The 16,157-nt window shown below is 45.4% G+C and overlaps 2 protein-coding genes across 3 annotated transcripts; one reads left to right on the plus strand and one right to left on the minus strand.

Moving 5' to 3' along the window:
- Positions 1-8,896: 8,896 nt before the first annotated feature.
- On the plus strand, positions 8,897-10,061 carry LOC123147762 (uncharacterized). The gene is made up of 4 exons (XM_044567072.1): positions 8,897-9,075; positions 9,183-9,371; positions 9,482-9,652; positions 9,735-10,061. Exons 1-4 carry the CDS (start codon positions 9,058-9,060, stop codon positions 9,792-9,794), a joined length of 438 nt encoding a protein of 145 aa, XP_044423007.1. The 5' UTR covers positions 8,897-9,057; the 3' UTR covers positions 9,795-10,061.
- A 456-nt stretch (positions 10,062-10,517) lies between these two features.
- LOC123147761 (reticulon-like protein B17) lies at positions 10,518-15,805 on the minus strand. Of its 2 annotated transcripts, none has more exons than XM_044567070.1 (8): positions 15,202-15,805; positions 13,616-13,769; positions 12,559-12,633; positions 12,325-12,475; positions 12,161-12,230; positions 12,014-12,079; positions 11,817-11,939; positions 10,518-11,074 (listed from the first exon to the last, which is right to left on the minus strand). In XM_044567070.1, exons 1-8 carry the CDS (start codon positions 15,701-15,703, stop codon positions 10,959-10,961), a joined length of 1,257 nt encoding a protein of 418 aa, XP_044423005.1. In that variant the 5' UTR covers positions 15,704-15,805; the 3' UTR covers positions 10,518-10,958. The 2 variants fall into 2 exon arrangements, with proteins under 2 accessions (XP_044423005.1, XP_044423006.1); XM_044567071.1 differs by having other exon boundaries at positions 10,683-11,074; positions 12,325-12,466; positions 15,202-15,794.
- Between the last annotated feature and the right edge of the window lie 352 nt (positions 15,806-16,157).

The following is a 16,157-nucleotide window of genomic DNA, read 5'->3' on the forward strand; positions in this document are numbered from 1 at the left end:
TTGGGACTCCCCTGCAGGGATTTGAACTTTCGAAAGCCGTGCCCGCGGTTATGGGCAGATGGGAATTTGTTAATGTCCGGTTGTAGAAAACCTGAAGTGGACCTTAATTAAAATACATCAACCGCGTGTGTAACCGTGATGGTCTCTTTCCGGCGGAGTCCGGGAAGTGAACACGGTGTTGGAGTTATGTTTGGCGTAGGTTGTTCTAGGATCACTTCTTGATCATAGTTTCTCGACCGTGCTTTGCCTTCTCTTCTCACTCTCATTTGCGTATGTTAGCCACCATATATGCTAGTCGCTTGCTGCAGCTCCACCTCATACCTTTTACCTTACCTATAAGCTTAAATAGTCTTGATCGCGAGGGTGTGAGATTGCTGAGTCCCCGTGACTCACAGATACTTCCAAAACCAGCTTGCAGGTGTCGTTGAACTGTGCAGATGACGCAACCGAGCTCAAGGAGGAGCTCAATGAAGATCTTGTCCTTTGTGTTGTTTCGTTCTAGTTGATCAGTAGTGGAGCCCAGTTGGGGTCGATCGGGGATCTGTGTAGCATTTGGGGTAGTCTTCGTTTGTTTTGGCTCCGTAGTCGGGTCTTGATTCTAACTGGTTGATGTAATGCTTTATTCATGTAATTGTGTGAAGTGGCGATTGTAAGACAACTATGTATCTCTTTCCCTTATGTATTACATGGTTGTGTGAAGATTACCTCACTTGCGACATTGCTTTCAATACGGTTATGCCTCTAAGTCGTGCTTCGACACGTGGGAGATATAGCCGCATCGAGGGCGTTACAAGATCCCGCCACGACACTTTGTTTAGAACTGCACCAACTGACAGCTCCATCGTTCAATATCAACACGTATCCGGTTTGCGATTTAGAATCGTCCGGATCAGTGTCAAAGCTTGCATCAACGTAACCATTTATGATGAGCTCTTTGTCACCTCCATATATGAGAAACATATCCTTAGTCCTTTTCAGGTACTTCAGGATGTTCTTGACCGCTGTCCAGTGATCCACTCCAGGATTACTTTGGTACCTCCCTGCTAAACTTGCAAGGCACACATCAGGTCTGGTACACAACATTGCATACATGATAGAGCCTATGGCTGAAGCATAGGGAACATCTTTCATTTTCTCTCTATCTTCTGTGGCGGTCGGACATTGAGTCTTACTCAACTTCACACCTTGTAACACAGGCAAGAACCCTTTCTTTGCCTGATCCATTTTGAACTTCTTCAAAACTTTGTCAAGGTATGTGCTTTGTGAAAGTCCAATTAAGCGTCTTGATCTATCTCTATAGATCTTAATGCCCAATATGTAAGCAGCTTCACCGAGGTCTTTCATTGAAAAACTCTTATTCAAATATCCCTTTATGCTATCCAGAAATTCTATATCATTTCCAATCAATAATATGTCATCCACATATAATATCAGAAATGCTACAGAGCTCCCACTCACTTTCTTGTAAATACAGGCTTCTCCAAAAGTCTGTATAAAACCAAATGCTTTGATCACACTATCAAAGCGTTTATTCCAACTTCGAGAAGCTTGCACCAGTCCATAAATGGATCGCTGGAGCTTGCACACTTTGTTAGCTCCCTTTTGGATCGAAAAAACCTTCTGGCTGCATCATATACAACTCTTCTTCCAGAAATCCATTCAGGAATGCAGTTTTAACATCCATTTGCCAAATTTCATAATCATAAAATGCGGCAATTGCTAACATGATTCGGACAGACTTAAGCATCGCTACGGGTGAGAAGGTCTCATCGTAGTCAATCCCTTGAACTTGTCGAAAACCTTTTGCAACAAGTCGAGCTTTGTAGACAGTAACATTACCGTCAGCGTCAGCCTTCTTCTTGAAGATCCATTTATTCTCAATTGCTTGTCGATCAATGGGCAAGTCAACCAAAGTCCACACTTTGTTCTCATACATGGATCCCATCTCAGATTTCATGGCTTCTAGCCATTTTGCGGATAGCATGACTTCCAGAACAGGATTACCGTACCACTCTGGTGCGGATCTTATTCTGGTTGATCTACGAGGTTCGGTAGTAACTTGATCTGCAATTTCATGATCATTATCATTAGCTTCCTCACTAATTGGTGTAGGTGTCACAGAAACCGGTTTCTGTGATGTACTACTTTCCAATAAGGGAGCAGGTACAGTTACCTAATCAAGTTCTACTTTCTTCCCACTCACTTCTTTCGAGAGAAACTCATTTTCTAGAAAGGATCCATTCTTAGCAACGAAAGTCTTGCCTTCGGATCTGTGATAGAAGGTGTACCCAACAGTTTCCTTTCGGTATCCTATGAAGACACACTTCTCCGATTTGAGTTCGAGCTTATCAGGTTGAAGCTTTTTAACATAAGCATCGCAACCCCAAACTTTCAGAAACGACAACTTTGGTTTCTTGCCAAACCACAGTTCATAAGGCGTCGTCTCAACGGATTTCGATGGTGCCCTATTTAATGTGAATGCAGCCGTCTCTATAGCATAACCCCAAAATGATAGCGGTAAATCTGTAAGAGACATCATAGATCACACCATATCTAGTAAAATACAATTACGATGTTCAGACACACCATTACGCTGTGGTGTTCCTGGTGGCGTGAGTTGCGAAACTATTCCGCATTGTTTCAAATGTAGACCAAACTCGTAACTCAAATATTCTCCTCCATGATCAGATCGTAGAAATTTTATTTTCTTGTTATGATGATTTTCAACTTCACTCTGAAATTCTTTGAACTTTTCAAATGTTTTAGACTTATGTTTCATTAAGTAGATATACCCATATCTGCTTAAATCATCTGTGAAGGTGAGAAAATAACGATATCCGCCACGAGCCTCAATATTCATCGGACCACATACATCTGTATGTATGATTTCCAACAAATCCGTTGCTCTCTCCATAGTACCGGAGAACGGCGTTTTGGTCATCTTGCCCATGAGGCACGGTTCGCAAGTACCAAGTGGCTCATAATCAAGTGATTCCAAAAGTCCATCAGTATGGAGTTTCTTCATGCGCTTTACACCGATATGACCTAAACGGCAGTGCCACAAATAAGTTGCACTATCATTATCAACTCTGCATCTTTTGGCTTCAACATTATGAATATGTGTATCACTACTATCGAGATTCGTCAAAATAGACCATTCTTCAAGGGTGCATGACCATAAAAGATATTACTCATATAAATAGAACAACCATTATTCTCTGGTTTAAATGAATAACCGTCTGGTATCAAACAAGATCCAGATATAATGTTCATGCTCAACGCTGGCACCAAATAACAATTATTTAGGTCTAAAACTAATCTCAAAGGTAGATGTAGAGGTAGCGTGCCGACTGCAATCACATCGACTTTGGAACCATTTCCCACACGCATCGTCACCTCGTCCTTTGCCAGTGTTCGCTTAATCCGTAGTCCCTGTTTCGAGTTGCATATGTTAGCAACAGAACCAGTATCAAATACCCAGGTGCTACTGCGAGCTCTAGTAAGGTACACATCAATAACATGTATATCACATATACCTTTGTTCACCTTGCCATCCTTCTTATCCGCCAAATACTTGGGGCAGTTCCGCTTCTAGTGTCCATTCTGCTTGCAGTAGAAGCACTCAGTTTCAGGCTTAGGTCCAGATTTGGGTTTCTTCTCCCGAGTAGTAACTTGCTTACTGTTCTTCTTGAAGTTCCCCTTCTTCTTCCCTTTGCCCTTTTTCTTGAAACTGGCGGTCTTGTTGACCATCAACACTTGATGCTCCTTCTTGATTTCTACCTCCGCAGCCTTTAGCATTGCGAAGAGCTCGGGAATTGTCTTATCCATCCCTTGCATGTTATAGTTCATCATGAAGCTCTTGTAGCTTGGTGGCAGTGATTGAAGAACTCTCTCAATGACACTATCAACAGGAAGATTAACTCCCAGTTGAGTCAAGTGATTATGTTACCCAGACATTTTGAGTATATGTTTACTGACAGAACTATTCTCCTCCATCTTGCAGCTATAGAATTTATTGGAGACTTCATATCTCTCAATCCGGGCATTTGCTTGAAATATTAACTTCAACTCCTGGAACATCTCATATGCTCCATGACGTTCAAAATGTCGTTGAAGTCCCGATTCTAAGCCGTAAAGCATGGCACACTAAACTATCGAGTAGTCATCAGCTTTGCTCTACCAGACGTTCATAACATCTGGTGTTGCTCCTGCAGCAGGCCTGGCACCTAGCGGTGCTTCCAGGACGTAATTCTTCTGTGCAGCAATGGGGATAATCCTCAAGTTACGGACCCAGTCCGTGTAATTGCTACCATCATCTTTCAACTTTGCTTTCTCAAGGAACGCATTAAAATTCAACGGAACAACAGCACGAGCCATCTATCTACAATCAAACATAGACAAGCAAGATACTATTAGGTACTAAGTTCATGATAAATTTAAGCTCAGTTAATCATATTACTTAAGAACTCCCACTTAGAAAGACATCCCTCTAATCTTCTAAGTGATCACGTGATCCAAATCAACTAAACCATAACCGATCATCACGTGAAATGGAGTAGCTTTCAATGGTGAACATCAATATGTTGATCATATCTACTATATGATTCACGCTCGACCTTTCGGTCTCAGTGTTCCGAGGCCATATCTACATATGCTAGGCTCGTCAAGTTTAACCTGAGTATTCTGCGTGTGCAAAACTGGCTTGCACCCGTTGTAGATGGACGTAGAGCTTATCACACCCGATCATCATGCGGTGTCTGGGCACGACGAACTTTGACAACGGTGCATACTCAGGGAGAACACTTTTATCTTGAAATTTAGTGAGAGATCATCTTATAATGCTACCGTCAATCAAAGCAAGATAAGATGCATAAAAGATAAACATCACATGCAATCAATATAAGTGATATGATATGGCCATCATCATCTTGTGCTTGTGATCTCCATCTCCGAAGCATCGTCATGATCACCATCGTCACCGGCGCGATACCTTGATCACCATCGTAGCATCGTTGTCGTCTCGCCAATCTTATGATTCCACGACTATCGCTACCGCTTAGTGATAAAGTAAAGCATTACAGCATAATTGCATTGCATAAAATAAAGCGACAACCATATGGCTCCTGCTAGTTGCCGATAACTCAGTTACAAAACATGATCATCTCATACAATAAAATTTAGCATCATGTCTTGACCATATCACATCACAACATGCCCTGCAAAAATAAGTTAGACGTCCTCTACTTTGTTGTTGCAAGGTTTACGTGGCTGCTACGGGCTTAGCAAGAACCGTTCTTACCTACGCATCAAAACCACAACGATAGTTTGTCAAGTTGGTGTTGTTTTAACCTTCGCAAGGACCGGGCGTAGCCACACTTGGTTCAACTAAAGTTGGAGAAACTGACACCCACCAGCCACCTGTGTGCAAAGCACGTCGGTAGAACCAGTCTCGCGTAAGCGTACGCGTAATGTCGGTCCGGGCCACTTCATCCAACAATACCGCCAAACCAAAGTATGACATGCTGGTAAGCAGTATGACTTATATCGCCCACAACTCACTTGTGTTCTACTCGTGCACAACATCAACGCATAAAACCTAGGCTCTGATACCACTGTTGGGGAACGTAGTAATTTCAAAATTTTCCTACGCACACGCAAGATCATGGTGATGCATAGCAACGAGAGGGGAGAGTGTTGTCCACGTACCCTCGCAGACCGAAAGTAGAAGCGTTAGCACAACGCGGTTGATGTAGTTGTACATCTTCATGATTCGACCGATCCAAGTACCAAACGCACGGCACCTCCGAGTTCAGCACACGTTCAGCACGATGATGTCCTGCGAACTCCGATCCAGCAGAGCTTCACGGGAGAGTTCCGTCAGCACGACGGCGTGGTGACGGTGATGACGTTGCTACCGACGTCGGGCTTCGCCTAAGCACCGCTACGATATGACCGAGGTGGAATATGGTGGAGGGGGGCACCGCACACGGCTGGGAGAGATCAACTGACCAACTTGTGTGTCTAGAGGTGCCCCCTGCCCTTGTATATAAAGGAGCAAGGGGGGAGGCCGGCTGACCCTCTATGGGCGCGCCAGGAGGAGGAGTCCTCCTCCTAGTAGGAGTAGGACTTCCCTTTCCTACTCCTACTAGGAGGAGGAAAGGAAGGAGAAGAAGGAGAAGGAAGGAGAAGGAGGAAAAAGAGGAAAGAGGGGCCGACCCCCTAGTCCAATTCGGTTTGGGCTAGGGGGGCCGCGCGCCCTGCCTCCTCTCTTCCACCACTTGGCCCATGAGGCTCATTACTTCTTCCTCGTATTCCCGTAACTCCCCGGTACCCCCGAAAATACCCGAATCACTCGGAACCTTTCCGATGTCCGAATATAGTCATACAATATATCGATTTTTACGTCTCGACCATTTCGAGACTCCTCGTCATGTCCCCGATCTCATCCGGGACTCCGAATTACCTTTGGTACATCAAATCACATAAACTCATAATACAATCATCACCGAAACTTTAAGCGTGCGGACCTACGGGTTCGAGAACTATGTAGACATGACCGAGACATGTCTCCGGTCAATAACCAATAGTGGAACCTGGATGCTCATATTGGCTCCCACATATTCTACGAAGATCTTTATCGGTCAGACCGCATAACAACATACGTTGTTCCCTTTGTCATCGGTATGTTACTTGCCCGAGATTCGATCGTCGGTATCTCAATACCTAGTTCAATCTCGTTACCGGCAAGTCTCTTTACTCGTTCCGTAATACATCATCTCGCAACTAACTTATTAGTTGCAATGCTTGCAAGGCTTAAGTGATGTGCATTACCGAGAGGGCCCAGAGATACCTCTCCGACAATTGGAGTGACAAATCCTAATCTCGAAATACGCCAACCCAACAAGTACCTTCGGAGGCACCTGTAGAGCACCTTTATAATCACCCAGTTACGTTGTGACGTTTGGTAGCACACAAAGTGTTCCTCCGATAAACAGGAGTTGCATAATCTCATAGTCATAGAAACATGTATAAGTTATGAAAAAAGCAATAGCAACAAACTAAACGATCAAGTGCTAAGCTAATGGAATGGGTCAAGTCAATCACGTCATTCTCCTAATGATGTGATCCCGTTAATCAAATGACAACTCATGTCTATGGTTAGGAAACATAACCATCTTTGATCAACGAGCTAGTCAAGTAGTGGCATACTAGTGACACTCTGTTTGTCTATGTATTCACACATGTATTATGTTTCCGGTTAATACAATTCTAGCATGAATAATAAACATGTATCATGATATAAGGAAATAAATAATAACTTTATTATTGCATCTAGGGCATATTTCCTTCAGCGACCCCCTCTGGAACATCCGGTCGCGCTCTCCACCCTACCGAGGACGATGGTTTTCGGTACCGTCACTTTCCCATCTGGGCTTCTTGCTACGTGCATCACCCCATGAGTATTGTCGGGAAATTACACCAAAAGCTCTCTTGCGAGGATCGTTGTTGGAACATGGTGCGTCTTGCGCCTCGTGGTATGCAGCACACAACAAGTTGTGTGTTGTGCGACCAGTCATAGGAGAGGATAGACTACCTCCTCTCTGGCTACTCTTCTCATGCATGGTCTGGCACAAGCTACTCTCCTGGATCAGGTCCACTGCTAGTGAACCAGATGAGGAGGCGGGCTTTGTGGGTTGGTGGAAAGAACCTTGCCACTCGCTTCCTACCTCGGCTCGGAAGGGCACATCCTCGGTCATCTAGCTGGTGGCTTCGTGCATCTGAAGCATCATGATGCAATCATCTTCGACGATGCTCGTCTCAGCCTCGACCGTCTCCTCGACACGAAGTCAGAGGCTAGGCAGTGGGCTCTGGCGGGCCCGTCTATGCTTGCGGGTTTGCTCTTAGGGGGAGTTACGATTGGTGTCTAGGGACGTTGTGTTGTGCGTTTGGTGTGGCCTTCCTTGGGCTATTGGGTGTGTCCTTCTTGGGGCTTGTAACGAGTCTTCTCTCTATCAATGCAATAAAATGTATAAGGTTATTTGTGTTTCTTGAAGAAGAAAATTCGGAACACCTACCTCTTTATACGAGGGGGCAGGTTACAAAGAATCAGTGGCAATGGAGGGCTTGGGAGGAAAACCCTCTACTTCTGTTGGGAAGGTTCCCACCATTCAAGAGCCTTCGGGGATTGAATCTTCCGAGCACTAGTAGGCATTTCAGCGCTTTCCTTGCTCTACAGAACCCTCCAAGCTGGTGCCCATGGCATCTGGGGTTCCTCTCTCTACTACTAAGCGCTTATAGCAGAGTCTTTGAGACGTTGATTGCAGCGTGGACGGGAGCGAGTGTCCCTGGCGGCTGGCGGTGAGCCGGTGAGTGGGTGTGCAGGCATGCATGCGACCCGGCCCGTACCTAATAAATAGCCCGTGGTCATGGGTGGAGTAACTCCAGCAGAGATCGCAATCTTTGTTGCATGCATGCATTTCCCGGCCGGCCAGCCGCGCTCGCAGCAGTTAAAACCTGCCGGCGACCGGCGTGAATCGTCAATGCGGCACTCATTCTCCGCTGGCCGCTACGGACGAGCAGCCAGCCTAACGGTGAACGATGACCATCCATGACTGAGTGACCAGGCTCCGTGGAACCTTCATCCAAGCCCGGGCCTGAATGTCAGCGTCGCCCATGGCCGGATCGAGCTAACTACTAACTCACCCACCAGTAGTATCTATTAACGCTCGAGAGCATGTTCGCTTTGCGCATATCACAGTGCGCACGTACGGCCGCCGTGTATTATTACTCAACGCAGCTGCGCGCAGCGAGCAGCATGCATGCAGGCCGCCCAGCCTTTTGCTCCCCCTGCCTGCCCTTCTACGTGCAGCAATTGAATGGCGCACGCTCCCCCTACGCGGCCTGTGTGGATGCACCGGCTGCCACCCCACGACCAAATGCTCCCATCCGCGGTAGCATAAATCCGCCATCACCTTTCCGATGCTTTAGTCACGACGACGCCTGACCGGCCTGATCAATCCAACGAACGATCTTCTCGCCCACACCACACACGGACGAATGGACATGGAGATGGAGGTGAGTCAAACAAAGCATATGTCGCTGTTGGCCTGGTTCTCTAGCTAGCTCGTGTTGCATCGTTGGGTGCTCATGCGAGTGTGTTACGTTACGTGCCTGTCGAGCAGAGGATGATAGGGTGCCAGATCCCGGCGTTCGGGCTGTGGAACTACTGCAGCGACCTGCCCATCACGCAGTACTTCGACCTCGCCATGCAGGCCAGGCTGCTCAAGCGCCACCGCCGCTGCTGCGACGCCGGCGGCGGCCTCGTGCTCTTCGGCGCCTCGCCGTCTCCACGCAAGCCGCCCCAGATCAAGGTGCGCACACACGATATGCTTTGGGTCTCCAGGCTTGTCATTGTTCGTCACCTTTTTGGGTGGTCTCCAGACTGATTCCCCTGGTGTATTTTTTGGGTGGTCTCGTTCAGGTGATAAGGAGAGAAGTCGGGGAGAAGCAGAGCGACGGCGGCGAGCTGGGCGGCGGCGTGACCGGGAGGGCGGCTGCTGCCGGCGCGACGAAGCGCGTGGCTGCTACCGGGGCGGTGGACGAGGACCTCTACAAGGTGCCACGGCCGCTCGCATACCAAAAACCTCGAAAGGTACGTGGGTGTTTATTACAAACCGCCCTGCTCTAGCTTTACTGCCTTGCAACGGTTAACTGTTTGTCCATTTTTTGTTCAGATGAGGAAGGTGGTGTGGAGCTTGTGGATTGGGTGCCTGGGGCTTGACTGCATTGCCTAACAAAACTGGGAGCAGCTTATCATCTTCAAGCTTCATCTGAATAATAGTGTACCATGAAGGCGTTACCTGTTCGATTTGGCTGTACTTCTCTGTTCGCCCCTATTGTCTGGCTCTACAACTAGCTTCCACTTATCAACTGAGTGTTCTATATATAACTCTTTTTAGAAGTTTTCAGTAACACTGCACTATCTGTAACTTGTGTGTGTATTACTACCAAAGGAACATGTCCTGCATTTTGATTTCATGGATGCGAAAATTTGCAATAAAGCTCCCGATGGCTAAAGCCAGCACTTTTGTTCACTTGTTTCCTGATCTTGACAACCAACTTGAACTCGAAATAAACTGAAATCAAGGCTTGAAGATTCCTTGTTCCGATTCGTAAATCCTTGTATGAATTAGAGTTTTTCTTTTAGGTGCATATGAGTTGGCACTAAAAATGAAAGGATCACACTTTAATTTCTGATTTGAAACTATAAAGATTCAAACTGAACTGGAGTTTTAGTTCCCAACTTAAATTAACCAGATTTGAGTTAAACACCCGCTCAGCGTGATGACGGTCAGCTTTTGTGAGCCAGACTTACACTTGAGACTTGTCTTTGCACTTGTTTTAATAATATGGCTGCATGCATCACTCTAGGCCGAGGGTTATTCTCCTCAGAAAAAATAAAAATGATGACCTCCAACGATCATAGTGCCCTTCAATCAGATTACAATTCTCAAGAGTGACGGGCCATGAAAGTTTCCTGCAAATGAAGGCGTTTCTCACAGATGTCTCACCTGGCCCATTTAGACAGGGCATATTCACCCCGTCGTTCAGACGAGATTCTCAAAGCACAAAAAGAGTTGGCGCTTTACACACCAGCAAAACACATCACAGGCACATCGAGCTTGAAATGAACACAGCATCAACATATAGGACCCCTCAACAGATATGGGTGTCAAGCAGTCACGCGTGCAACCAGATCATCTCATGCTTGATTGGAAATATTCCCCAACAGTACCATATTGGCAACAAGATGTACCAATACCAATACATCACAGCCATTGCGCCTGCCACCGAGATATGAGGATGCAATTTTGCAGCATTTTTATTTTTTGCTTTCGCTTTGAAACCACAGAATTGCTCACATATGTCGGCACCTGCCGTGCTCATGAGACAGCTTGTCAGTCTTCGAGAACCATTGCTTCTTGCTGCTGCTGTCGCCGCATTACCCCCTCTGAATTCCTGCTACTTCGTCCATACTGATAGTGGTAGCGCAGCGCTACCGCGGAAACGAAGGCTGCACAAAGAGATGCTGCAGAGTTAAAACTTTACCATGTTTGAATAAAACAACAAATTGTGATATAGAAATCTGCAGTTATGCTTCGGAGCATATGAGCTTGTGCTCAGTTTTAAGGACCAACATAAATGCATCTTTAAATGAGCCAACAAGCTCCAAGAATATCCATGTTACGACCTTTATACCGACAGTAGTAGCAGAGTGCTAGCATTTGAAAGAACGATGCATCAGTTTAGTGGCAATGAGATTCTAGTTGGGACACAGACAAACATTTCCTATTATGTTTTCACTAGCTTTCCTTGCTGAATTCCTCCTTATGATGAAATTAGAATCCGACTAATTTAGCCAGCTTCAGGCAAATACCAAGAACAGGTCATTTAAGAAAAGACAATCAATGAACTTGATGTTGCTTTGTGAATTGTCTACACCGGAAAAATACGAAAACCCGCTATGCTGATTATTGCCCATTATATGTGAGATTTTTTATGGGTGACCTTAGTCTCATCTCTTCTAGAAAATCAACTGGGCAGGGTTGAGCAACCACTTGTGCCAACTTTTTTTTTCAGAAAGTACTAACTGTCTTCTGAGCTGTAACCTTAAATGAAGCATATCAATGAACAAGTGTGCTGTTTAACAGCATCCGATTGGCCTTAATTTCTACCAACATAAGAATCAGTCAAGCAGTTTATATGAGCCAGTTGTTTCGAACTACTTTCAGTCCAATCGATTATCAACGACGTACCAGCCATTACACGTGTCTTCACACTAACCAAGTTCCAGAAAGTCGTCACTGCAGCAGCTGCAACAAGTTTCTTGCGGGGACAGGACTTCCATGCATTCAGAATCCGGGCATTCAAACCTTCAACTGACAAAATACAACTTATGACTCCTTGCTCCATTAAAAGGTAATTTCAGCAGTAAATTGTACAAGCTGCCTACCTTTTTCATGAATATGACTTGAATAGCAGCTATAGAGTCTTGGGAGTGTAAAACAACCAAAGAATCCTGTAAATTTTCATTAAACACAAGATGATACAAAGGTGAAGTCATGCAAGCGTTTGACTGCTCTTTGCCATGCAATCATACCTGTTGCTAGAAGCCTCCATACTGTGAACAGATGGCCATACTTAGCACCAAATAGAAGAACAGGAAACACCTGATATTTAAGGAATCAGAGGCCTCAGAATTGCTCAAAGAAAATGCGTGTACTCTGAAGAAAACAGAGCGTAGAATCAAAATGTAAGGCTTACTTTCAGAGTCATGGATGGATCACCAGAGAAGATCACTCGGGACATAGATATGAGAGAGTTAGCAATTGGCAGGACAGCTCGGCCAACCCGGAGCACATCTTCCTCAGTCAACTGGAAACTCCTTACTTGTTCAGTGTTCTGCCTGTTACAGCTTTGAAATAAACATGATTTCACAGATAGCAAGGAAAATTGACACTGTTACCTAGCTCAAGAGAGAACATTATTATATTGTACCTCTGAGGAATGGAATCTTTGAAGAAAGCTAAGACCAACGTCACAACACCAAAATGGCAAAGTATCTTGATTGGACTGCAAAGTAGAGGGCAATATTCAAATGGCAAACTATAAATATGTACAATAAAATTAGGTTAGGGCCATTGGATACTTCAGTGTTCAGGAAAATACCATTGCAAACAAACCAATTTCGCTAGGGACAGCATATAGGCCGAAATAGTGAAACGTGACATTGTCGTTATGGTTTTGGGCATTAGCATGAGATTTATTTCTTGATAATAGTATACTTATCCTTGCCTTCCTACTTCCATATTTCTCCTCTCTTTCTCACTTTGCTCTCAGTCTACATCGCCAACCAATGGGCCCAAGCTCTGTCATGAACTGTCTTTACCCTTATCTGGCCCTCGTCGCCCATATGTGGCACTGGTACCCCTGCTTCACCACTGAGTGAAAACAGAGTGCACAGAGGGGCAGGGGATTCCAGCAAGCAGCAGCAGCATGTTTCAGGACTTCAAGGTGCCACTCGTTTTTCTATTTCCCTGCTTTACAACCGTAAGAGCTTCAAAAAAATATCAATTGTGACCCGATTCCTCGACCACGCAGCTATGTTTTTGCGACTGTGCTTAAATTTATTCATGACATTAAGACAGTGTAAGCTTTGATCTTATGCTCTTACCTTGTCCCAATTTCTTCTAAAATTTTGTTGCAAATTGCATTTCAGTTTTTCCGAATAAGAAAAGTAATGTCTTCATAACTACAAGAATAAATCCATTTTTCACCAACAAAATCCATCTTGACCTTAAGTGGCGAACTAACTATTGTTTTAATGAAGAGATAGGCGTAAGTGCTAGAATGTCACTTTATACCCCTAATAGACGGTTCTGTGATGCCAACAGTATCCTGCAGAACTTATGATGATTGACATGACACTGGACAGTCGAGTCCATTTGCAGTGGTAATTTCCATATATGGATGATTATGATACCACCAGCATAATTTTTCAATGTGTAACATGCTGAACAATGTATGGATGAACTACAGCAGAAGTTGCACGTGCCTGAAATTGACGTCTCTTGAAAAGGAAGAAGAGACGAAAAGCATGGACCCAGAGCCGAACCAAAATGCTGATCTCCCAACATTCTTCCACATCACCAAGTCAACAACCCTTTCCCAAAGACCTTCCCAATCAAACTGTTCTACATTCTCTGCACCTGGTACTCAAACAGGAATAACAACATTAGCAAGGGAAGACACATATGTAACTTACACCATCATACCACAAGAAATGCATATCAAACAGCAAGACACATGATAATAATTGCACAGTACAGTACAAAAATACTACTTTTCTGGAATAATCTGTTAAATTATGAATGACATGTATGAACAAGACAATGGTTTATCTACCAAGTACTGATAAAAAAGTTTCACTCATACACTGATAGGCAAAATAAAAAATTGGTCGGGAGAAATGGATGTGGACACTTTGAGTCAGATAGTGTGTAGGCTTTGGTTAGGGATTTGCATCAAAATTATATATTACCCTGTCCGAACAAATAACCCAATCCAGGTTAGTTGTATCAGAAACAATTTTTGAATAGAAACAATTACGAACTTATAGAAGCATGTTGAAAAGGTAATGGTAGTCTATCCAATTATCCATCGTGATGTGCTAAATCTATAGCTTAGGCCGATATAAATACACACAAATGTTTAACATTTTTATTTAGGACCTTTAGCTAAATTTGTGCCATTTTGGTCTCAGGTTGGTGAAATTACAGCAAATCTGGAGCTCCCTGCTTTTCCTGGTTGTGAACTATCCACAACAAAGACAGACAGTCCCCATAGACCTTTTGGGTTTGCCAAAATCAGACCCTCTGCGACTCAATGGAGTAAAATCAACCTCGTTGGTCCATACAGTCAGCATACAGCGTGCAGCATGGACTTGGACTATCATGTGGTCTACGGTCATGTACCATCCCCCATACACCTTTGGACAGTGCCATGACTCGTTTGATTCAATCTCATGTGTTGTGTCCGCTTCACAAGATCTTCTACCTACTCTAACAGCGCTGTAGGTTGTAGCTAGCAAGTGAGAATTATTTGAGGCTCATATTCAACACCCTACTGTACCACCATTCATGTATGGATTAATGGTGAAAAGAGGCAGCAGACTTTACCAACATCACAATCAAAAACTGAAAACACTCATTCTTAGCTAGGACTTGGATACAGCGCCAGAAATTATTTTGACACAATCCATAAAAATGTCACAAATCAATGCAGAAATAATAGAAATTTAGCATAATTTACATCCACCAAGACCTACAGAAAGGAGGTGACAGCACTTTCTACAACCACAAACTTGTAAAACCCAAGAGTAAATACATGGACGTAACTTGTACAGTTAGATATCCACAAGCTAGATAAGCCCCTATGCCTGCACAACAGTTTGCAATTTCCATGCTGTTACTTGTGCATAAATAGAATTGCAACTTGCAACACCAAGAACAATATCGCCTAACAGAGATAAAATGAAGCAACATTTCCTACATCAACCAAAAGCTATAGGATTGTGTCCTGCATTCTATGAACCCTAAAATGGCAATTAGTGTACGAGGCAATTAGCGATTGCTCAGTTACCTCGGGTTGGATTGATGGGAGGGTAAGGCACCAAAGCCAAGCTGGAACCCTTCTTCTCCTTCACGGCTGCCAGAGGCTGCGCTGCGGTCTTTCTTCTCTGGGTCTTACCCGCCGCTTCCTCATCGGCGGCCTCGTTCGCCGTCAACTCCCTCCCGCCATCGTTGTCCAGCCGCCGCCGCGCCCGCCTCACGTTCTTCCCGGGCGACGCGGCCGCGCGCGGCTCCCCCGCCCCGCGGCGCTTCCTTCGCGGAGACCCGACGGCACCCGCGCCTTGGTCGACGACCGCGGCGCGAAGAGGCTTAGAGCGGCGGCGCCGGGTGGGGCTGTTGCGGGGAGGGGAGAGGGGGGGCACGTCATCCCGAGGAGAGAGGGACGGTGACGGCGACGCGGGGCCCTGTGGCCGCGACGGTGGCGGAGAGAGAGTCGCGGTCCCGTCGGCGACCGCGATGTCGCCGGAGGGCGGCATGGGAGCAGGGGAGTCGGGCTCTATTTCGATCTCCATTTGATTTGCTTCCCGGGGACGGTTGGCCGGCTGGCTGGGGTTTTGGCGATGTCCAGCAGTGGGTGGATCGAAATTTGAAGCAATTTTTCAGGGCAGATGCTAGGCGTCATCCGGCTGATCCGCGCGTGGGATCAGCCGGGTCGCTAGCCACCCGATGGTTGGTCCAGCATGTCCTGTAAGCCGTACGATCCACTTGATTCCACGCTTTAATTTATTTCTTCTCTTAGCTGATCACGGGAGCCGCTTTCACATGTCTATCCCACCCCGACTAGTTTGACTAATGGCATGCGCAGCAGCGACTCCAGAGAAGGTTATTGTTTATTTTTTTGCGGGTAGAGAAGGTTATTGTTGCAACGCACATGTGACCCAGCGAGGTGCTTCTAGTTCAGGTAAGTACCTTCCCTAAAAAAAAGCAAAGTCATCCATTCTCACGACATAAGCTGCTTCAAAAAGA

The sequence above is a fragment of the Triticum aestivum genome, chromosome 7A (genome assembly GCF_018294505.1).
Source record: "Triticum aestivum cultivar Chinese Spring chromosome 7A, IWGSC CS RefSeq v2.1, whole genome shotgun sequence".
Taxonomy (NCBI): domain Eukaryota; kingdom Viridiplantae; phylum Streptophyta; class Magnoliopsida; order Poales; family Poaceae; genus Triticum; species Triticum aestivum.